The following is a 17031-nucleotide window of genomic DNA, read 5'->3' on the forward strand; positions in this document are numbered from 1 at the left end:
CAATTAGAAAAATATATGTAATATCTATATATAAGATTTATAAAGCAAAATCGAATGTTGTCAGTACCATTAGGTCAGTGGATTCCTCTGTCCGATCTTCTTGTCCCCCTCCAAGAGGTAAATGTTATTTTAAGTTTTATGTTTATCTTTCCTTTGGTTGATACAACTACACTGTAAATACAGTTTTCCCTCTTTTTGACCTTTGTAACAAATTATATGTGTAATTTTCTGCAACTTGTTTTTTCACTGGATCTTTTGGTAAGATTGATGTGTGTTGTGTGTTGCCCCAGTACACTCATCATTGCCATGTACTGTACCATTGGGAGAATGTGCCGTGTGTTTACCCATTCTCCTACCAAGGGTACATACCTGAGAGGAGAATTACTTGGTTGCAGGCTATGCAGATGTTCTGCCTTATAAAGATACTGCCAGATTGTTTTTATTTTTGTATTTTAGATAATATTGCATTTTTGGTGAAAGTTTACACAGCAAGTTAGGTTCCCCTCTGAGAGTTTGTATACAAATTGATCGGTAACATTAATAACATTTTTTGCATTGTGTCAGCATTCTCATTAGTTGTGTTCTGGTTGTTCCATTTCCAGTACTCTAGATTTTCTGCCCCCTTATTTTCTCATCTTTGGTTTGGATTAAATGTTGACCTTTTGGACTTATACAGCTAATTTTTTTAGTAGATTACCAGTCTAATGGGTAAATATCCTTTATTTTGTGTGTCACCCTGCTTTTCTGCTAATAGGGGACCGCATTGTAGTTTTGGTTCAAGGTTTGAAGAGCATCTCAGAGCAATACCGTTAGGGAGTCCTCTGGTCTCAGTGGATCACTTAATCCGGCCTTTTTTAAGAATTTGAGTTTTGTTCTATATTTTTCTCCCACTCTAAACAAGGTTGTTTATTGTGGCCCAGTCAGATCAGCCAGTGGTGGTAGTGGAGTACTGTCTAGTTCTTCTGGTTTCAGGGTAGTTGAGTTGTGGCTTGTGTAGGCCATCAGTCTTATGCTTCTTCTCTGTAGTTTTTGGTTACCTTCTTACTCTTTTGCTCCTGACAAATAGAGACCAATGGTTGTTTCTTAGATGGCCGCTCTCAAGCTTTCAAGACCCCAGATGCCTCTCACTTCACTAGGATGCAGAACATGAACTTTGTGAACTATATTATGCCTGTTGACTGAGTTGACCCATGAGACTAAGATTTGAAGCCCTCAAACCTAGAAAACCAGTCTTTCAAGGTATTTGATTATGTCTGAGAAGTATCTATAGTTCTGTCTTCTATGGATATATGTGCCTGCAGACACATAGCTGTGCTTGTATGTACATATAGATACTTCTATCTGTGCACTTATTTATACACCTGTACCTACCCATATATCTATATGCCTATACACATTCATATGTAAACACACACTCGTTTTTTAAGTCATTGTTGGTGTTGTTGCCAAATTATATATGTCGATACCTTTAGTACAAGCATACTTTTGTCTTGAACTTATCTTAGGGACATCATTTATTTTGGTCCAGCTGTGCTTACCTCACCCACATTCATGCCACTTTTTTTTTTTTTTTAATCAACGCCATTTTACCCGGGGTGAGATGGTACCTCATTGTGGTTTTGATTTGCAATCTCTATAATGGCTAATATTTGTGAGCATCTTTTCATATGTTTGTTGGCTGCTTGATCATGGTGTTTGTTTTTTTTTTTTTATATGTTACTGAATTCTGTTGGCTAGAATTTTGTTGAAAATTTTTGTGTCTATGTTCATGAGGGATATGGATCTGTAATTTTCTTTTTTGGTGATGTCTTTGCTTGGTTTAGATATCAGGGTTATGCTTGCCTCATACAAAGAGTTCAGTACTATTCCTTCCTCTTTTATGTTTTTGATGAGATTGAATAGAATTGGTGTCAACTCTTCTCTGAATGTTTGGTAGAATCCCCAAACTTGTTTTTTAAAGTGGTTACACCAATTTGCATACTTCTCAGAAATGTGATTGGTAAGGAAGCACATCACTAGGAAGCCTTACATTTAAAGACCCCTGTAACCCGTTGCCGTCGATTCGATTCCGACTCATAGTGACCCTATAGGACAGAGTAGAGCTGCCCCATGGAGTTTCCAAGGAGTGTCTGGTAGATTTGAACTGCTCGCCTTTTGGTTAACAGCCGTAGCACTTACCCACTATACCACCAGGGTTTCCTACCTTTTTTTTTTTTTTTTCCTTTATAATTTTTATTGTGCTTTAAGTGAAAGTTCACAAATCAACTCCCAATTACTCTCCGCCTAATGAGACAGCCCACTCTCTCCCTCCACTCTCTCTTTTCATGTCCATTTCGCCACCTTAACCCCCTCAACCCTCTCATCTTCCCTCCAGGCAGGAGATGCCAACTTAGTCTCAAGTGTCTACCTGATCCAAGAAGGTCACTCCTCACCAGCATCCTTTTCCAACCCACTGTCCAGTCCAATCCATGTCTGAAGAGTTGGCTTCAGGAATGGTTCCTATCCTGGGCCAACAGAAGGTCTGGGGGCCACGACCACCGGGGTCCTTCTAGTCTCAGTCAGACCATTAAGTCTGGTCTTTTCATGAGAATTTGGGGTCTGCATCCCACTGCCCTCCTGATCCCTCAGGGGTTCTCTTTTGTTTTCCCTGTCAGGGCAGTCATCGCTTGTAGCTGGGCATCATCTAGTTCTTCTTATCTCGAACTGATGTAGTCTCTGATTCATGTGGCCCTTACTGTCTCTTGGGCTCCTAATTACCTTGTGCGCTTGGTGTTCTTCATTCTCCTTTGATCCAGGTGGGTTCAGACCAATTGATGCATCTTAGCTGGCTGCTTGCTAGCATTTAAGACCCCAGATGCCACTCTTCAAAGTGGGATGCAGAATGTTTTCTTAATAGATTTTATTATGCCAATTGACTTAGATGTCTCTTGAAACCGTGGTTCCCAAACCCCTGCCCCTGCTATGCTCGCTTTCGAAGCAGTTTATTCAGGAAACTTCTTGGCTTTTCGTTTTGTCAGTTGTGTGTATTGTGTGTTGTCTTTCCCTTCACCTAAAGTAGTTCTTATCTACTATCTACTTATTGAATACCCCTCCCCCACCCTCTCATAACCACAAAAGAATGTCTTCTTCTCAGTTTAAACTATTTCTCAAGTTCTTATAATAGTGGTCTTATGCACTATTTGTCCTTTGGCAACTGACTGATTTCACTCAGCATAATGCCTTCCAGGTTCCTCCATGTTATGAAATGTTTCACAGATTCCTGACTGTGGTTTATCTATGTGTAGTATTCCATTGTGTGAGTATACCATAATCTATCCATTCATCTGTTGATGGGCACCTTGGTTGCTTCCATCTTTTTGCTATTGTAAACAGTACTGCAGTAAACATGGGTGTGCCTAAATCTGTTCGTGTAAAGGCTCTTATTTCTCTAGGTTATACTCCGAGGAGTGGGATTGCTGGATCGTATGGTAGTTCTATTTCTAACTTTCTAAGGAAGCGCCAAATCGATTTCCAAAGTGGTTGTACCATTTTACATTGCCACCAGCAGTGCATAAGTGTTCCAGTCTCTCCACAGCCTCTCCAACATTTACTATTTTGAGATTTTTGGATTAATGCCAGCCTTGTTGGAGTGAGATGAAATCTCATTGTAGTTATGATATGCATTTTTCCAGTGGCTAATGATCATGAACATTTCCTCATGCATCTGTTAGCTACCTGAATGTCTTCTTCAGTGAAGTGTCTATTCATATCTTTTGCCCATTTATTAATTGGGTTATTTGTCTTTTTGCAGTTGAGTTTTTGCAGTATCATGTAGATTTTAGAGATCAGGTGCTGATCGGAAATGTCATAGCTAAAAACTTTTTCCCAGTCTATAGGTCTTTTTACTCTCTTGGTGAGGTCTTTGGATGAGCATAGGTGTTTGATTTTTAGGAGCTCCCAGTTATCTAGTTTTTCTTCTGCGTTCTTAATAGTGTTTTGTATCCTCTTTATGCTATGTAGTAGGGCTCCTAACATTGTACCTATTTTTTCTTCCATGATCTTTATCATTTTAGATTTTATATTTAGGTCTTTGATCCATTTTGAGTTAGTTTTTGTGCATGGAGTGAGGTATGGGTCTTGTTTCATTTTTTTGCAGATGGATATCCAGTGATGCCAGCACCATTTGTTAAAAAGACTATCTTTTCCCCATTTAACTGTTTTGGGGCCTCGTGAAATATCAACTGCTTATATGTGGATGGATTTATGTCTGGATTCTCATTTCTGTTCCATTGGTCTATGTATCTGTTGTTGTACCAGTACCAGGCTGTTTTGACTACTGTGGCAGTATAATAGGTTCTAAAATGAGGTAAAGTAAGGCTTCCCACTTTGTTCTTCTTTTTCAGTAATGCCTTATTTATCTGGGGCCTCTTTCCCTTCCACATGAAGTTGGTGAGTTGTTTCTCCATCTCATGAAAGAGTGTCATTGGGATATGGATCAGGATTGCGGTAAATGTATAGTTTGCTTTTGGCAGAATAGATATTTTTATAATGCTAAGTCTTCCTATCCATGAGCAAGGTATGTTTTTCCACTTAGGTAAGTCTCTTGGTTTCTTTCAGAAGTGTACTGTAGTTTTCTTCATGTAAGTCTTTTACATCTCTTGTGAGATTTATTCCTAAGTATTTTGTCTTCTTGGGGGCTACTGTAAATGACATTGATTTGATGATTTCTTCTTCAATGTTCTTTTTGTTGGTGTAAAGGAATCCAACTGATTTTTGTATGTTTATCTTGTATCCCGATACTCTGCTGAACTCTTGTATTAGTTTCAGTAGTTTTCTGGAGGATTCCTTAGGGTTTTCTGTGTATAAAATCACATCATCTGCAGACAGAGATACTTTTACTTCGTCCTTGCCAAATCTGGATGGCCTTTATTTATTTATCTAGCCTCAGTGCTCTGGCTAGGACCTCCAGCACAATGTTGAGTGAGAACAGTGATAAAGGCATCCCTGTCTGGTTCCTGATCTCAGTGGGAATGCTTTCAGGCTCTCTCCATTTAGAGTGATGTTGGCTGCTGTTGGCTTTGTATAAATGCCCTTTATTATGCTGAGGAATTTTCCTTCTATTCCTATTTTGCTGAGAGTTTTTATCATGAATGGGTGTTGGACTTTGTCAAATGCCTTTTCTGCATCAATTGATAAAATCCTGTGATTCTCGTCTTTGGTTTTATTTATGTGGTGGATTACATTAATTGTTTTTCTAATGTTGAACCATCCCTGCATACCTGGTATGAATCCCACTTGGTCATGGTGAAATTTTTTTTTGATATGTTGTTGAATTCTCTTGGCTAGAATTTTGTTGAGGATTTTTGCTTCTACGTTCTTGAGGTGTATAAGTTTATAATTTTCTTTTTTTGTGGTGTCTTTACTTGGTTTTGGTATCAGGGATACGGTCGCTTCATAGAATGAGTTTGGTAGTATTCTGTCCTTTTCTGTGCTCTGAAATACCTTTAGTAGTAGTGGTGTTAACTCTTCTCTGAAAGTTTGGTAGAACTCTGCAGTGAAGCCGTCCGGACCAGGGCTTTTTTTTCTGGGAGTTTGATTACCTTTTCAATCTCTTCTTTTGCTGTTGGGTGGAGTGTTCTTTGTATGTCTACGAGGTCAAGTTGTTTGATTGTGGCATTTAGATATTCCATGTCTTTCTTGAGCTTCTTGGTGGATGTCCTGTCGTTCACCGGAAGTGGCGTGTTGAAGTCTCCTACTATTATTGTGGAGCTGTCTATCTCGCTTTTCAATGCTGATAGAGTTTGTTTTATGTATTTTGCAGCCCTGTGATTGGGTGCATAAATATTTAATATGGTTATATCTTCTTGGTATATTGTCCCTTTAATCATTATATAGTGTCCTTCCTTACCCTTTCTGATGGATTTAACTTTAAAGTCTATTTTGTCAGAAATTAATATTGTCACTCCTGCTCTTTTTTGATTGTTGTTTGATATATTTTTTCCCATCCTTTAAATTGTTGTTTATTTGTGTCTCTGAGTCTAAGGTGTGTCTCTTGTAGGCAGCATATAGACGGATCTTGTTTTTTAATCCATTCTGCCACTCTCTATCCCTTCATTGGTGTGTTAAGTCCATTCACATTCAGTGTAATTATGGATAGGTATGAATTAAGTGCTTTCATTTTGATGTCCTTTTTTGTGTGTTGTTGACAGTTTCTTTTTCCCACTTCATTTTATGTGCTGAGTAGGTTATATAGTGTCCTTTCCTCATATTTGTTGTTGTTGATTTTGTTTCTGCTGAGTCTCTATTTTTCCCTTGTATTTTATTTTGATGGGTAGGATTGTTTGTCTCCTTTGTGGTTTCGTTATTATTTACCCCTATTTTTCAAATTTAAACCTAACTTTCATTTCTTTGTATCCCTGTATCTTCCTCTCCATATGGAAGGTGTATATATACATTTCTTAGTCCCTCTTTGTTATTTTAATGTTGTCTTGTATAATAACATTGCTGTTAGCCTGTTTTGAGCTTTTTTTTATATATAATCTTGCTTTTTTTTTTTTTTATTTCCCTGTCTGGGTTGACTTCTGATAGCTCTGCCCAGTGTTCCAGTCTTGGGTTGATACCTGATATTATTGATTTTCTAACCAAAGACCTCCCTTTAATATTTCTTGTAGTTTTGGTTTGGTTTTTACAAATTCCCTAAACTTGTGTTTATCTGGAAATGTCTTAATTTCACCTTCATCTTTAAGAGACACTTTTGCTGGATATATGATTCTTGGCAGGAAATGTTTTTTCCTTCAATTTTTTTAATATGTCATCCCATCGCCTTCTTGCCTGCATGGTTTCTGCCAAGTAGTCCGAGCTTATCCTTGTTGGCTTTCCTTTTTAGGTGAATTTTCATTTATCCCTTGCTGCTCTTATAATTGTCTCTTTATCTTTGGTTTTGGCAAGTTTAATTATAATATGTCTTGGTGACTTTCTTCTAACATCTACCTTATGTGGAGTTCAGTGAGCATCCTGGATAGATATCTTCTCATCTTTCACGGTATCGGGGAACTTTTCTGCCAGCAAATCTTCAGCAATTCTCTCTGTATTTTCTGTTCTCCCTCCCTGTTCTGGTACTCCAGTCACTCATAGGTTGTTTCTCTTGATAACATCCCACATGATTCTTAAGGTTTCTTCATTTTTTTTTAATTCTTTTATTTGATTTTTCTTCAAATATATTAGTGCCAAGTGATTTATCGTCGAGTTCAGTAATTATAGCTTCTACTTGCCCAGTTCTGCTCCTCTGGCTTTCTATTGAATTGTCTACTTCTGTAATTTTATTGTTAACCTTTTGAATTTCTGATTGCTGCCTGTCTATGGATTTTTCCAGCTTATTAAACTTTTCATTATGTTCCTGAATAATGTTTCTAGTGTCTTGAGTTGCTTTATCTGTGTGTTCCTTGGTTTGTTCTGCATATTGCCTCATTTCCATCCTGATGTCTTTAAGGGTTCTGTATATTAAACTTTTGTATTCTGCATCTGGTAATTCCAGGAATGCACTTTCATCTAGAAGATCCCTGTATTCTTTGTTTTGAGAGCCTGTTGAGGTGATCATGGCCCATTTCTTTGTGTGACTTGATATTGACTGTTGTCTTCGAGCCATCTATAAGTTATTCTGTTAGTTTATGCTTGCTTACTGTGTTGTAGCTGCTTGCCTTGTTTTGTTTTGTTTTGGTATACCCTTATGGGTTACTTGAGTGAGCTAGCTTAATTATTTTCCCCTTTGGAGCTCTGGTGTCCTGTCCCCAGCTGGCTAGAGCTGTTATCAGGTATATCAGTCTAGGAGTCCATTCGGTTTTCTTGTATGAATTCAGCTCAGGTGTCCAGGTAGCTGATCATCAAGTGTGTGGTACAGGCTCTGTCCTACAGTCTTAGAGGGGCAGGAATGATTGGGATATGTATCGGTATCTGTTTGCGGCAGGGGGTCACGCTCTGAACAAGGCAGGGGGCTGAGAACCGGCCCCCGAGTGTCTCTGAGGAAAACACGTCCCTTTTCCCTAGAGCGTGCATGTGGGTGGGTTCTCCTGATGGACCATGGGCACCCAGAGTTTTTGGTTGTAAGGACTGGGGGGTACCAGTTATCTTTGTACCCTTGTCATGGGTATCTGGGTGACCTGAGTGGAGCTACCAGTCCTTACGTCTCTGATATGGGTAGGTGAAAACCTCGTTCAATAGGCAAAGCAGTGTCAAACATCAAACACCCACCTCTCCACCGCACAGCTGAAATGATTGGAGTCTGCCAACAAGGGCCTATTCTCCCGAAATAGGCCCACGCAGGTCCATGCAGAAGGGAAAGGTGCTCAAAGTCCACAAACGGGTTGTGCCCAGACAGGAGCTGCTTCTGTCCTATGCTGCCTGGTTAGTGGAGATAGCAAATTATCTTTTCCCCCAGTTGCAAATTTGTACCTTCTCTAAGGCCGGGAGGATGGCTCTAGGTGCTCAACAGGGCCTATTGTAGGCCCAGGGAATTCAGCCGCTGAAGCTGGCTTGGGCATGCGGGGGCATGGTAAAATATACACAAGTACTTCGCTTTTGTTGAGAGCGCCATTCTTCTCTGGTTCCGGAGGTGTGAGTAGGCTGTGTGGCTGGCTGCTTCTCCCTGAGGAAACTGCGGCCAAACGCGCTAGTACCAGCCCACCACTGCCGCTGCTCCAGGAATGGTGCCTGCGGGCTCCCCGTGATTCAGGTCCAGTAACTCCTCTCCTCTTCTGAACAGTCTCTTTCTCCTCCTGCCCCTCAGTTCATTTTCTAAGCTTGCCTTTGAAGCTCAGGGCTCCCAGCTTGTCACAAATACACTCGTTTCACTTGTGTTTTTCGGATCCTTTTGTAAAGAGGGCTCGCTGGAAGTGTCTGTCTATTCCATCATCTTGGCTTCACCCCAGTTTCCTACATTTAAAGCAGGGAGCCAAAATACAGCTATTTCTAGTTTGAGTGGAAAAAAAGTAATGAACATAGAGTAAGTTTACAGATAAATATTAGAAAGGGACCTTGCTATAGCAATGGTTAAGTGCTCAGCTACCATCTGAAAGGTTGAAATTGACTCATTATTTATTTTATACATTGGATTATTGCTTTATAGACAATGTATAGCTGTTCCGTTATTTTAGAATTCACGTTACTTATGGGACTGAATATATGTTTATAAATGCACAGTTTAAATCTTAGGCCTTCAAGCAGACGAATATGAGTTCTAATGCTGACTTTGTCACTTAGTGATTTTATAATCTTGAAATAAGTGGATCCTGCTGTTCCACATCCGTAACATTTAATACTATCAGACTTAATTTTTCCGATCTAATGGTATCTCATTTTGGTCTTAATTTGTGTGTCTGTGATTATTAATGAGTTTGAACTTCAGATAAAACCACTGACAGAACATTTAGAAATTGGGGAGAGGAGAGGGGACAGCTTTATATTTTAGTACAGGCCTGTCTCTTTGTATATAAGCATGTTTTGGCATACAGCCTTCCCATATATAGATTATTATTAAAATGCAATTCTCATCCAAATAATAAACACTCACAAATTTCTATTCCATCCTAGGTCTAAATGATATTGTTTTTAAAGTATAAATGATTTATTTTGTGACCTTCATTAGTTTTTTCTTTCTAAGTCTATAGTGTATATGTTCACAAGCTTTAACTAGTATGTTCTAATTAAAAGAGGTGCTCTTCTGACAAACAGGAGTCTTATATTTGAAGAAGGAAGCCAGAGTACAACTATTTCTAGTTTGAGTGAAAAAAGTAAAGAAGAAACTGGAATAAGTTTACAGGTAAATATTAGAGGCCTTGTTATTTAAGATACTGTTGTATAATATTTTGTAGACGTCATTTGATTTTAAAATTGAAGTTACGTATTGGACAGGGTGTCATATATATAAATGCATGCGTGGTTTGAAGGTAGACCTTGGAGTGGACAACCCACTCCAAGAGTTCTGTGCTGACTCTGCCACTTAGTTGTATAACCTTGTACAAATTACTTAACCTTTCCAACCTTGGGAAACCCTGGTGGCGTAGTGGTTAAGTGCTATGGCTGCAGACCAAAAGGTTGGCAGTTCAAATCCACCAGGCGCTCTGTCTTATAAGGTCACTATGAGTCTGAATTGACTCGACGGCAGTGGGTTGGTTTGTTTGTTTTGGTTCCAACCTTGAGTTCCTTCATCTAAAAGGTGGAAGTAAAGCCACCTATCTCACAGGTTGAGATTATACTGTGTATTTCCTGCCATAGCACCCTGTTCATTTTTTTATAGTAGTTATAATTTATAATTATGTATTTGTTTACCTGTTTATTGTCTGTCACATCTGTGGGTGGGTTACTTCTGCTAGAATTTCTTAATATATAATCTCAAATATGGCCCACGCCACTGTCTGGCATTCTTACTGAATTCCTTTGGTCATCTCTTTCCTATAGAAGAACAATTTTAGCTTCTCCACTTCGCTTAAACTTCTGAACATTCTCTCCTCTGCCTTTGCTTTCATCTTGCCTCCTACTTCTTGAAGAAAATAGGAACCATAAGATAGGAAATTATACCATGTCACTATCAAACAGAAATCTCCCTGCCTCTGCTCCCATTCTGACCGTCTTCCCTCATGTTAGAAGTAGAGATGCAGTTTCTCCTTGTATCTAATGCTAGTATTTCCAGTGCTTTGGTTTTTATCTAGTCTTTCTCAGAAACATTAGATTTTTTATTATGCCCTGCTCCCTCCCGGCTGTATTCTCCTCATTCTTCTAAGATTTTCAAACCTCTCCCATTAAAAACATCCCCCTTCTCACAAATACAAAATTCTTTCCTACTGTGCTGTGCTGTCTTTGGGTATCACTCTCTCTTTTCCCTCCCTCCCTTCACAGCCAAAGCTGTGAAAGAGTTGTTTGTGTTTGCGGTCTCCATTTTCTCTCTTTCTGCTCTACTGTAAAGTCGCCATCCATAAACTTCACCTTGCTAAGTCTGGTGCTCACCTTTCATTGGTCTTCTTCCTCATGTTTGATCAACACAACACTGAGATCGAGCCTTGTTTGAAATGTGTTCTGTTCACCTTTTTGGTCCCACTCTCCTGATTTTTCTCCTTCCATTTTTGGCTTTCTGTAGTCTTATTCTCCTTTACTGAGTTTTTGGAGGATCTTCTCCACCACTCATTGTGCTAGGCTTAGGTACTAAGTGTTCCCACCCCGAGGGCTTGATTTCAGTTTTATAAAGAAAGACATTTGGATTATAATTATAGAATGATGCCAGTATCTGTGAATTTGTGTGTATAAAATATTTCCGAGATCCGGCACATTAAGACAGTTAAATTGCTTGATCAGTTTTCTGAGGAATATCATTTAATTACAACATAATAAAATTTTGAGTTTTCTTTCAGACAAAAACTTAAAGACCTTTATTCCTACCAAATTCAGTTTTCAAAAGTCAGGTTTTGCAGAAATTCATTTTCCCACTTGCAGGTTTAACTGTGGCTGGGATGGTTTTTGTTTTTATTTTTTACTGGTTGTTTTGCATGAGATTAAAACCTGATAGATTGGTATTTATTTCTTATCTAACTCATGACATTGTGAGCCGTTCTCCTCAGGTGGGCTACAATCATTCTGTTGTCTGGGATCAGTCTGTTATGTTGCTGCCGATCCAAATCTTTTGGATATATTTCAATATTATTATCTTTTACTTTTATTACTAATATTTAGAGTTGGGAGTTACATGTTGGTAATGCTATCATTTCAAGTTTGCTAAAGTTTATAAAGTGTAATTTTTCCCCTCCAATTTTTGTTATTTCCACGTCAGGATCTTCTTTTAGAAATCTACAGAAGTATAGGAGAGCCGGATAGCCTGTATGGCTGTGGTGGAGGGAAAATGTTACAACCTCTTACTAGGTAAATTGCATCTTTCTATATAATGGTCTAGTAATTCTGTATGTGAAGGAATTACATGCATGTAGAACTCAAAGTTTTTTTTTTTAATCTTTTTTTCTAGAATAAGAACATATGAACATGAAGCTATGTGGGGAAAAGCCTTAGTAACATATGACCTCGAGACAGCAATCACCTCATCAACCCGCCAGGCAGGAATAATTCAGGTGAGTTTTATTCTGCGTTAGTAAAGCCATCATTAGTGTGACGCGGAGATTGTTTCAGAGTGTCACTGGAATGTTTACACAGCTAGATAAACTCTACAGTCTGAGAGTGACCTGTTTTTCAGGCATTGGCTTAGCAGGATACACAGGAAAGTTGGACAGGATGTCGACCTAAGAGCTAGTACGGATTTGTTGATAATCTTGTTAGCTAACAGTAGATGATGTTTTTTTTAATTTACAGTGTGCCAGGTGCCAATGTGCTGAGTGCTTCGCCTGGAAGATCTGTTTCTCCTAGTTTGCATTAGAGTGGTTCCCAGAAACTCTAATTTCTATCACTGGCCAATACTCCTTAGTGACAACTCCACCAAGTATTAGAACCTTTGAGTTCTGTTTACGTTTCTGGAGGGGGGAACATACTAAACAATATTTTGGGATTTTAAGCAAAATTCTAAACTACTGGTTTTTTTTTACCTTTTTATGTTTGATGGCTAATTTTTGTTTCTTGAGTATTCTCTTAATATTTTTTATTACTTACCTTTTTTTTTAAACCTCTGCCCAGGCCCTGCAGAATTTGGGACTCTGCCATATCCTTTCCACCTATTTAAAAGGATTAGATCATGAAAATAAAGAGTGGTGTGCTGAACTGCAGGAGCTTCATTACCAAGCAGCATGGAGGAATATGCAGTGGGACCAGTGCAGTTCTGTCAAGTAAGAAGAAATCAGAAATTTGTTTCATTACCCCTTCCTTCCCTAGTTCTAAACAATAAACTTTTTGTCTTGCCCTATGAATGTAACAGGAATTGTGTTTTTATCTGTTATGGATCCCACAAGGCACAGATAAGCCTAAAATCTTAAATAAAATGGCAATAAGTAGTTAACACACCTTGGCATGAATTTCACTGTCTTTCTCTATTAGGGAAACTCAACGCCTACCCCCAAGATACTTTTGAAAATAGAAATTTAGAAGGTACTTTCTATATGGGAGTCCTCTCACTTACTGCTTGTTTGATGAAAGAATCAAAGAAAAGTATACGTATTCCCGTTTCTTCTCCCAGCTGCAGATATTTTAGTCAGTCAGATAGACTGTGTATTGGCTGATGGTATACAAAGGACTGCTTATCTTTATTTATGAAGTAATTTCTTTAAAAAAAAATGATAAATCCGTGGCACAGGAAGAAAATATGTGAAATTACCAAGTTTTCTGAATGAAAAGCCAAATACTAGTCTAACAAAGAATTTCCTATTTATGTAAAGTCTTTTGTTGGTATAAATGCTAAAAAATTACATCATATTTAAGTGTACGTTTAAGTACCTTCGTAGAAAAAAATTCTCATTAATCAGAATGTCTTTCCAATTTCGAACTATAAGATTTCTACAAATCAGAGATATACTCTGAGATTTTTAAAACATTTTGCTCTGTGTTCTGGTTCCCACTTATCTCTGTAAATCACATATGCCATTCTGCCTTTTGACTGCTATGTTTCAGCTACGCAGGCCTTCTCTCTTGCTTTTTTGATTAGGCCAAGCTGTCTTAACTAAAAGCCTTAGATGTATCCTCTGCTTTCTGTTCCACTTACTGTGGGGATGGCTCTTTGTCATTCAAGCTAATAATGTCACTTTTTCAGAGGGACCTTTCCTGATCACCCACTCTAAAGCAGCTACCCATTCCTAATGTTTTCTTACCCTGTTTTAATTCTCTGCATGTCCATCATCATTATCTGATATTTTTCTCATTTTATTGTCCATCTTCCCCAAACCAGAATAGAAACTCAATGAGAGTGGGGACTTGATAGGCTTGTCCACTAATGGATCCCCTTAATCTAGACCCTGATTTTTAGTGCCCGGTACATGGTAGGTGTTCATTGAATAAATATACAAGAATATACCATATTAAAAAAAAAAAAAAACACTGCCACAGAGTCGAGTCAGACTCATAGTGACCCTATAGGGTTTCTAAGGCTGTAAAACTTTGCAGAGCAGGCTGCCACATCTTTCTCCCATGGAACCGCTGGTATTTTCAAACTGCTGACCTTTCGGTTAGCAGTCGAGTTCTTTAATCACTACGTCATTGGGGCTCCATAATTAGGACTGATCAAAATATCGGAGAAATTTCCTTATTTTTTGCTTTCACAATTCAACTGACCTATAAAATTCTATGAATTTCTCACCAACATTTCTAGAAATGTGTTTTTGAATAATGGAGAGATACTAATTTTAGTTTTAGAGTTTTATCTTTTGGTAAAGTATTTTTACATGTGTATGTTAGGATTCTCTCTTTTTCAATACTTTTTTTTTCTTATCTCACAGCAGAGAACTAGAAGGAACCAGTTATCACCAATCATTGTACAATGCTCTGCAGTCTCTAAGAGACAGAGAGTTTTCCACATTTTATGAAAGTCTTAAATATGCAAGGTATTGTAAAAAGTCAAAGTACATTGTATTTTAGCACCTAATGTCAAGTCTTTTCTTAAAATTTAATGCACAATTTTAATGTCAGGATTTGCATTGGGGAAGGGGTAAGGATGAGGTGGTTAGTTGGGATGTTTCCTTGTCATTCCATGCCCTCATCCCCCAAAAATAATTCGCTTTGGGATTCTAGGTCGGTTTTTTACCATTAACCCTTAAGAAAGTCTTGGAGATCCTCACTCCTCCATTCTCTTCCTAGGCCAGTATCCTGAGAATTTTAATCTTATTTCCTCTATTTGATAGTTGTATGGCATTTACTTCTCTTAACATCACCCCACCATAAGCATTCTAATTTATAAAATGGCAGCTAATAGTCAATACTGGGAAACCCTGGTGGCACAGTGGTTAAGTGCTACAGCTGCTAACCAAGGGATCGGCAGTTCAGTTCCACCAGGAGCTCCTTGGAAACGCTATGGGGTGGTTCTACTCCGTCCTGTAGGGTTGCTATGAGTCGGAATCGACTCAACAGCAACGGGTTTGGTTTAGTTTCTGGAACAGTCAATACTTAGAGGCTCATTCTGAGGCACCAGTGAGATGATGTATAAGGAAATACTTAATTTTAAAGGGTTAATCAAATGTGACCTGTTTTTTGTTTAACAATAGTTACTGACCTAATAAATCCTATATTTTATTGTAGAAATAATACTTCCTACCATTTAAGTGCTTATTATGGCTAGCCACTGTTAGGTTCTTCCCATATGTATTCTCTAATCTTCAGAATAACTCTGAAAATGAAAAAAACTTAGGCTCAGAGAATTCCAGTAATGTGCTCAAAGTTACACAGCCAGTAAATGGCAGAACTGGGATTTAGATCTAGGTTTGTATGATTCCAAGGCCTGTTTTGTTTCCACTGCATTCTACTATCATTTGTGAATATTTGCTATTAAATCAACAGCAAAGCCTATAATGAGTACTCTGTAACAACAAATTTGAAATTTTACCTACCTGAAAGCCTCTTCTTTGTTTTCATTGTCTTTTCTGCCGCTAGAGTGAAAGAAGTGGAAGAGCTGTGTAAGGGCAGCCTTGAGTCTGTGTATTCACTCTACCCCACCCTTAGCAGATTGCAGGCTATTGGAGAGCTGGAAAACGCTGGGGAGCTTTTCTCAAGGTGTGTGATTCATATAACTTTGTATTCCTACAGTGCAGCTTTTCTGTTACGGCAGTGACCTTAAAAATAAAAACTAGGGGAACCAAACTACTGGGTCAAAGGCTATGGGGACCATGGTCTCAGGGAGCACCTAGCTCAATTGGCATAACATAATTTATAAAGAAAATGTTCTATATTCTACTTTGGTGAGTAGTCTCTGGGGTCTTAAAAGCTTGCGAGCGGTCATCTAAGACACTACACTGGTCTCATCCTGTCTAGAGCAAAGGGGAATGAAGAAAACCAAAGACACAAGGGAAAGATTAGTCCAAAGGACCGTGGACCACAAGTACCACAGCCACCACCAGACTGAATCCAGCACAACTAGATGGTACCTGGCTACCACCACTGACTGCTCTGACAGGGATCACAATAGAGGGACAGAGCTGGAGGAAAACATAGAACAAAATTTTAGCTTACAACAACAGAAAAAAAACCAGGGCCAGACTTACTGGTCTGCTAGACACTGGAGAAACCCTGAGGGTATGGCCCCTGGACACCCTTACGGCTCAGTACCAAAGTCATTCCTGAGGTTCACCCTTCAGCCAAAGATTAGACAGGCCCATAAAACAAAATGAGACTAAACGGGCACACCAGACCACGGGCAAGGACGAGAAGGCAGGAGGAGACAGGAAAGCTGGTAATGGGGAACCCAAGGTTGAGAGGGGGAGAGTGTTGACATGTCATGGGGTTGGCAACCAATGTCAAAGAACAATACGTGTATTAAGTGTTTAATGAGAAGCTAGTTTGTAAACCTTCATCTAAAGTACAAAAAGAAAAATTAAAAAAAAAAAACTGTGTATAGGTTCACTTCTTCAGTCAAAATAAAAGTTGATTAGTGATCTGTACTCATATTAAAATAAACATTTTCAGAAATGTTCATTGTTAAAAAAAAAAAAATTCTAAAATTCAGCCTGATTGCACCTTTTTGCCTGTTCCACCCCAGATAAAATCATTTCCTCATGTTTTTTGCCATAGCACATTATATCTCATTCTGTTTGACACATTGTATTTGGGTCATTTTATGTGCTAAACCAGAAGCTCCCTACAACTGAGGATCATTCTCTTGTTTATTGTATCCTCAGCGTCTTTTGCTGGTGACTGATAGTTAAGTAAACATTCAGTGTGTCTTTATTCAGTGAATATTAGTGAATTTGGAGTGGATGTTTAGGGACGATTGCCTGTTATAATGGTGAGAAGAAAGTGATCCAGTGATACAGGAAAATGAATGACAACAGTTATTCAGGGTGTTATGAATCTAAGTTCTTTTTGGCCTTGAGAAAGTCACTTCACCTCTTTGGGTCTTTTCTGAAATGAGGGGTTTATATTTGATGATCA

General features: G+C 38.6%; 1 protein-coding gene across 13 annotated transcripts in view; it reads left to right on the forward strand.

The window, feature by feature from the left end:
• Nucleotides 1-17031, forward strand: part of ATM (ATM serine/threonine kinase) — a 150695-nt gene that overhangs the window by 94111 nt on the left and 39553 nt on the right. For 7 of the 13 annotated variants that reach the window (XM_064288881.1, XM_064288878.1, XM_064288873.1 and 4 more), the window contains 6 exons: nucleotides 9685-9793; nucleotides 11795-11883; nucleotides 11984-12086; nucleotides 12643-12791; nucleotides 14391-14495; nucleotides 15538-15657. In XM_064288881.1, the coding sequence (XP_064144951.1) occupies nucleotides 9685-9793; nucleotides 11795-11883; nucleotides 11984-12086; nucleotides 12643-12791; nucleotides 14391-14495; nucleotides 15538-15657 (675 nt within the window). Of the gene's footprint in view, nucleotides 1-1087; nucleotides 1240-4382; nucleotides 4429-9684; nucleotides 9795-11794; nucleotides 11884-11983; nucleotides 12087-12642; nucleotides 12792-14390; nucleotides 14496-15537; nucleotides 15658-15915; nucleotides 16768-17031 lie in introns of those variants that run through there. The other 6 variants (XM_003415616.4, XM_064288876.1, XM_064288882.1 and 3 more) reach the window with 5 other exon arrangements.

The sequence above is a fragment of the Loxodonta africana genome, chromosome 7, assembly GCF_030014295.1.
Source record: "Loxodonta africana isolate mLoxAfr1 chromosome 7, mLoxAfr1.hap2, whole genome shotgun sequence".
Lineage (NCBI taxonomy): Eukaryota > Metazoa > Chordata > Mammalia > Proboscidea > Elephantidae > Loxodonta > Loxodonta africana.